The sequence below is a fragment of the Poecilia reticulata genome, linkage group LG10 (genome assembly GCF_000633615.1).
Source record: "Poecilia reticulata strain Guanapo linkage group LG10, Guppy_female_1.0+MT, whole genome shotgun sequence".
Taxonomy (NCBI): domain Eukaryota; kingdom Metazoa; phylum Chordata; class Actinopteri; order Cyprinodontiformes; family Poeciliidae; genus Poecilia; species Poecilia reticulata.
Window position 1 is genome coordinate 32,331,452 of NC_024340.1, and position 7,181 is coordinate 32,338,632.

A 7,181-nucleotide genomic window follows, 5' to 3' on the forward strand; every position below is an offset into this window, starting at 1 on the left:
TAAAGGCCAATTTGCTAGTTGAGCATTAATTTACTTACCTTACGTAGCCCACACTTAGGTTTGATTTGGAACATGATGTATTCCATGTATTTTTATTTTGATAGCTGCCGATTAAACTGAAAGTTACAACATTGACATGATCATATGAGTAGTTTTTACCGAGAAATCGATCAGAAGCGCCGTGAATGGTCAGATCCGCCGGATCCACCTCTCTGGCTGCAATGCGCGCTCCCGACACAGGGGGGCAGAATTTCTCACAAGACCGGGATCAAAAGAAGAATCAGAACCAGAGTTTTGCTAAATTTAATTGTATAAAAATTCTTCCTTAACACCAGTTACACTATAAAAGGTTTATTATGGAAATAACAACATGAAGACCACAACCGAAGATGGAGACGTTGGAAACCTGGAACTAGATTCATATTGTAACCTTTAGTTTATTTTCTACTATTATTATGTACTTTTAATACATAATAATAGTACATAACTCTGTACTTCACAGGACAGTATTATTATTGTCCTTTTCACTGTAATTATTGTGGTTTCTATATTCATGGATGCTGTTGGCTTCTCTTCATGACGTATTTCTGCTGTTTTCCTCCATCATCCTACAGGATGAACCTGTTATTGTAGCTTAATGACGTCACAAAGGTGGACATGTGTTTATGTTTGTATAAGAAAGTTTTTGACCATAAAAATCCCGCTGCTTTAGGCCCGGTGCATTATGGGATGCTGCGGTTCTGGGTCGGGTTCAGGACTCTGGGTCCGGGTTTCGTTTCTGTTTCTTGCTGTTAAACTGAAATAACAGCAGCATCCAAGAATCGCCTTTTCCTGAATGAAACCCAGAACAAACCGCGTTTCCTCTCAGAACCGGACAGATGGATGAAGTTGGTTGACGGTCCGGTTCCGTTTCACCGGTTCAGATTCTGACCAGCAGACATTCGGTTAGAGATCAAACTTCACAAAGGATGAACTCTGCGGTTCGTCCCTGTATCCTGACGGGATGAGCAGGACGGAGGCCGCTGCTGTCATCAGTCACCGCAGCTTCAACAGAACCAACAGGAACCCAGAACCAGCCCGCCGCCTCTCCGTCTGCAGCAGGAACATTTACATTCCAGACCAGTCGGGTTTTATTCACCTGAGACCTTCACTGTGGTGCCATCTGGAGACATCCTGACCCAACTGAACTTTATCCGTGAAGACAGAGACGTCCGTTCCAGAGTCCTGGCCTCCTGTAAAGCGGCCCAAAACGTTTGCGTAAAAGAGGGCGGAGCAACGAGGTTCCCATCGGGGACACGAGACGGAACAGAAATGTCCAACAATGACGTCATCGACGCGTCACCCTACTCTGAGTTAGATGACATGTAATCTAACGCGTCATTATTTGCAATCCAGTAATCAGATTAAAGTTATGCCTCCACGTTGATATCTGCAGTTTTTTTAGTAAACATATTGTTGCTTCCTTTTTGGAGTTCAGTTTGGTTCAACACCAGCGACACAAACCAGAGCTTTCAGTGGAAAAACTAAAGTTCCTTTTAATGCCATACAAATATGAGACAGAAACATGGATTATATCTTTATATAGACCTGTCTATTGATTATAGATTAATAGTTTTACTGGACAGAAATGACAAAGAACAAATCTGGTTCTTAATCAAATCCTAATGAGTCAAAGTGTCATGGAGTCATCAGCCTCATGACATTAACACTGACATGAAAAATAATATTGAAGAAATAAATATATCAAATCTAATAAAAACATAAATAAGTGATCAGTTCTTTACTGTTATGGTCTGTAAGATATATTTATYCTCAGTACTAGATGTGGTCTCAACAAACCCATGACACTAAAACAATATTATTTTACCTTTTATCTGGAAATAGTGTCTGTTTATTCTTGCCATACAGTCTCTGTATTAATTATTGCTCGAAAGGTCTTGCCATACCAGTTTATTCCTCTGTATTTACTTTAGTTTCTTAGTTTATTCTTGCATTTTGTTGTTCATTCATTTCCATTTAGTTTTATTTGATTAGTTTTATCCTCTCTTGGTTTATTGCTATGTTCACTTTAGTTTCTTTCCTGTTGTTACATTTATTTTATCGTTTATTCACCATCAGTAATCTTCACTCATCACCTGCTGCTCCGCCTCATCGTCATGTTTCACATCATGTGTTGATTTTTCACTGTTCAGCGTCAGATTCTCTGTTTTTATGCCATAAGTCACATCTAGTTCGTCGCTCCGTTTCATGTCCCGCTTCTCCCGTTTCAGAGTTTTGCGCAATGTGAACGTCTTTTTTTAACCCTTAAGGTGCAGGGCGGTGGGGAAGCGTATCGATGGGGAAAAGGCAGACTGACATAAACCTTTTAAAACAACGGAAACAATTTCTGCATTCTGATTGTTGAAAGTTAAAGTGCTGTGTTGTTCTATCACCCCGTTTCATACCGGACCACTTACAGCTCCGTGTTAACGTTATAAAATAAACGCTCTCTATCGAGGTGTCACCATGGAGGGATTTCTTGATTTAAATGTGTCCATTTTTCAGAGGGATACTCAGTGAGGGTGTCGTGATTTTAGTAATTACATGTTGATAAGAGCGATTTTCTGACACAGAGGCTGCAGCGTCTGTGTTACCCAGAATGCAGTTGGGGACAATTTTGCAACACCAACACCGTGAGTGAAACAATGACTGGTGCAGACTAGTATATAAAGTATTAGGGACCTATGTCCTGTTCGATACGGGACGGGTGGCAACTGTAGTGTCAATTCTATGCGCCTTATAATGCGGTGAGTCTTATATATGAAAAGAGTTTTAAAATAAGCCATTTGTTGAAGGTGCGCCTTATAGTGCGGAAAATACTGTATTCTAATTTATTTGGTAAATGTATTTTGTGTTTGGGGAAGTAACTTGACTTATTTACTTTATTTTAATCATCTTTTCTTTTTGAGGTCACCGGGTCATGTGTTGCCATGGAAACGCGCCCATGCGCAGCGCTGACAAGGACCTGGTGTTTCCAACCAGAGATGTAGATTTAATTTTGTTTGGATCCAGATTGTTTTTGTTTCTAGCTTTGTTTGAGTTAATGGTAACTGTGTAGACATTTTTTAGGAATATAGTTTAGTACAAATGTTTGTTCTTTCTTTCTGGAAATGTAAATGTCTCCACCCCTTTAATCAGTCCTGGTGGGAGCCAGAGGGAGATTCTCCTTCCTGTCCTTTGGCTGCATGACCTGCTGTAAAATGGACTGAATGTGAAGCTGGAGATTAAGAAAACATGTTAAAACTGCTGGTTCCAGTCTGGCTTCTTTTTGATGCAAAGCAACAATTTCTATTAGGCGAAATTATAATAATTTATACCAGGAGAGTGTTTCTCCTCTGACCGGTACTGAGCCGAGTCTGAGCCTGAGAAGTTTCACATAACTTATAAATTGATTATGCTCAGCAGCAAGCTAGTATATAATGCCAACTACAGCACAGAGCAGATGGTTGATGTCTTAATGTAGCAGCCATGCAGCCTGATGTAAAACATTTTGCTACACAATGTCAAACATTGAGAAGTTTTAATCATCAAATGTTATCAAATGTGCCGTTTTTAGCTAAAAAACCCTCAGAAATGTGCAGAACCACCAGGAGAATCAACTCGTTTGAAGTTAAAACTCAGTTTCACACAAATACAAACATTGTAGCATAAATGTTTGGCTGTTGAACTGAACAGTTCCAGGTCGATACTCAGCTAGTTTCTGATAGCAGCTCCACGAATCTGATCAACACGACATTACCAAGAAAAACAAACCTTTATCTTGTCTTTATTCTCTTTCCTTTTCTCTCTCCCTGAAGAAGAAGCTCTTTCTTCTTCTTCTTTCTTCCACCGGAGGTTTGGATGCTCTGCTCATTGCAGCTCATGTTACCGTCCAGCGCGGATCCCCCAGCAGCCCTGGGGCCCCAAGCAGCCGGTGGGTTTGCTTTGCCTTGGGCCGGCCCTGCAGAGGTTGGAGAACCTGGACTTCATCTGAGCCAACAGCGCCTCCTGCTGACAGCTCAGTTCCTCTGCAGTGCATTAAACAGTCCCGCCTCATCATCTGGATGAGCTCAGTATTGGTTAGGATTGGTCCTAAAAGCAGACTGGAGGTCTAAAACTGGGACATCACATCGTCTCAGAACCTGCTGACCCACCTGGCGGCCCAACGGTTGCAGCCAAACATCTAGAGGTTTATGTGCAGCTCACCGAGACGAGTCGGGTATGAAATGTTTATTCAAAATGATGACAGAACAGATTACAGATAAAAAACATGATTTGTTAACGCCGCGTCGGTCCGTAATGTCCTCCTTTATTTTGAAGGATCCGATTCAGTTCATGATAAAACAAAGAATCACGTTGGCCTCTGGACTAAAAGGTCTATTGCACTGAGATATTTACACAACTGGAAGCTTCTTCATCATCTTCATCGTGAGCCGCTGGTGGAACGGCAGACTGTCTTGTAAACTGGACCTTTGGACAGGAACCAGAACCTGTCAGAAGCAGCTGATTGTCTAAGGCACTGAGTGACTTCACCATGAAACCAGAGTCAGGACCAACAGAACCAGAGGTCCGAAGTTCTGACCTCCAGAACTGGCCCTGATTAGTTCAGAGCAGTGGAACCAACGGTCAGGAGTTCATATCAACAGAACTTCAGACCGTGGGCTCTGGAGTATAACCGTTTCAGACTCAAAGATATAAACATGTAGTGACTTTAAGTTCTTTTGGACCAGAGCCGGAACCGAGCCCTCAACAGAACCACTTCTGGCCCTCCATAGCCAGTCTGGTACCATGAAGACCTGCTCATCTTGGTGCAGCGGGGTCCATGTAGTACACGTTGACCAGGTGGCGGTTCAGGTGGCGCCGGTACTGCGTCTCCAGGGGGAACGTGCGGTCGCAGAAGATGCACGTGTGGCTCTTGAGTTCGGTGGGTGTGGGGATCTCCTCGGTGGGCGTCTCCGGATCGTTGGACAACTTTCCTGGAGCAGCACCGGTACCGTTGAGGCCAGAGTCGTCACTGCCCTCTGAAGCACTGTCGCTGATGTCACTTCCTCCCTCGTGGCTGCTGTGGATCCCCTCGTCGTCCTCGGCGTCGGCCGGTCTGCCACGCTGGCCCGGAAGGAGCAGGCGAGGCGGCACAGACGGCTTGATGAAGGTGGGATGGGAACCTTCCGTCTTCTCTGATGGTCTGCTGGGAGGAGCATCGGGTTCTGGTTGGGTCGACCCATCTGTGGAGAAAGCCATTTCACCAGAACCAGCTGGCTGAACAGAACCTTTCATAGCCTCTAAAGATGGACTGGTTTCAGAGATGGATTCATCTGGTTTTGGACCGACTGCTGAGGTCTTCCTGGTGGAGGTCCGGGTCTTTTTCTGCTTGGATGGTGGCTCTCTGACAGCCTTTTCAGTCGGACTGGACTCGGAACTATCCGAAGATGTTTTGGACAGCAGCTTCTTGGCAGCAGGAGCTTTCAGGCACTTTTTCTTGGGCGACTTTTGGGATAGATCCAGGATCTGTCCTGCTTTCCTTTTAGTGGGCTTTTCCTTGACCCACTTTCCTTTCTGGCTCTTCTCAGGACTGATGGGTTTCTGTGTCTCAGCTCGTTCTGGACTCTTTAAGGCTCCAGACTTTCTGGTTTTGCTGAGGCTTTTCTTGCTCTCCTTCCTGGAGCTCACCTTCAAGTCTTTGTCTTTACATATCTGCTGGTCAGAACTCTTTGGATCAGACTGGTTTTCCCGGGAAGCGGGTCCCATTGGTTGTTTTTCCTGGGATGCAGGTTCTTCTGGTTGGTCCTGGGAAACTGGTTTCCCAGTGGGAACTTTCCTCACTCGTCTCTTCACTTTGCCGTTAGTATTCCCAGCAGCAGTCTGGACTTCTGTACCGTCCCTGTTCTCCACAGGATTCTCCTTGACCTTCTTCTGCCTCGCTGAGACTTTCTTTTCTGCCTCCTTTGCCTTTACGGGTCTTTCCTTCTCAGACAAGGAGTTGCGTTTCTTTGCAGTCTTGTCAGGAATCTCGCTTAGCTGTGTCGGTTTGAAGGTGGGTCTGCCGCTACTCCTGATGGACAGATTGATGGGGCTCGAGTCATCTTCCTCTTCCTCATCGTCTTCCATGGCGGGGGAGTCATCCAGCTTGGCTGCTTTTAACTCGTCTGCACCGTCCGGACCGGGTTTCTTCACTCGCAGCTTGACTTTGGACACATCCAGGTCCACGTTGCAGCCAGAGTGCCGGGACTTGATGTGGTACTGCAGGTTGCACTTCTTGGAAGCGGCGTACTTGCAGAGCGGGCAGAGGAACTGCCGTGGGTTCAGGTGCAGCTCCACATGCTTCTTAAAGTTGCTGCGGTCGGCCGTCTTGTACTCGCAGTAGGGGCAGGACAGAGGCTTGGGACCGTTGTGGACCTGGCGGGCATGACGGGTCACCTCGTGCTGATTGGCTGCCAGGTAGCTGCAGCTCTCACACTTGAAGGGACGTTCACCTGCAGAGGGGAGGAGACGTTAGAGAGCCAAAGCTGGGGGTCCGTAGAGGCGTTCGTGCAGCAGGTCAGGCTGGGTCCAACAGATCCGTAACACACTGGCTGTTTACCAACCGGGTTCTGGTCAGCCCAGACTGGACTCTGGTGCAGAACTTCCCCTGGACATCCATCACACTCACTCCCTGCTCTTAGACATGTCTAACCTGCAGAGAACTGGAACAGGTTCACTCATGCAGAAGTTCATGTTCAGAACACACAACCTTGTACCAACTGAGGACTTTGCATTGATTCATTGTAGTTACTGCATTTATGCCTAACCCACACATTTTCCTTAACGATCACTAGTCTGACACGACTCGCACCAAAACTCTCAGCTACCTAGCAGAGCTCAGGTCCACACTTTCTACAATGACCTCAGTTTGAGGGTAAAATGGTGAACTGGTCCTCTGTATGTAGCATAAACAAGTGCACACACACACACACACACACACACACACACACACACACACACACACACACACACACACAGAGATCAGATTAGTTACCGTGTTAATCCATCAGGGCAGCTTCAGTGAGAACAAACAAATCAACAGTTAGTAGCAGAAAGACCATCAAGCCCAACGTCGTCCTGAACAGCTGCAGACTGGTCCTACTGGTTCTACTGGTCCTACTGGTTCTACTGGTCCTACTGGT

The 7,181-nt window shown here is 45.6% G+C and overlaps 1 protein-coding gene across 2 annotated transcripts in view; it reads right to left on the reverse strand.

Annotated features, from left to right (window-relative positions):
• Positions 1-4,214: 4,214 nt before the first annotated feature.
• The window catches only part of rest (RE1-silencing transcription factor), a 9,545-nt gene continuing 6,578 nt past the window's right edge, over positions 4,215-7,181 (reverse strand). For both annotated transcript variants that reach the window (XM_008420977.2, XM_008420979.2), the window contains exon 6: positions 4,215-6,491. In XM_008420977.2, the coding sequence (XP_008419199.1) occupies positions 4,819-6,491 (1,673 nt within the window). In that variant the 3' untranslated portion in view covers positions 4,215-4,818. The remainder of the gene's footprint in view (positions 6,492-7,181) is intronic.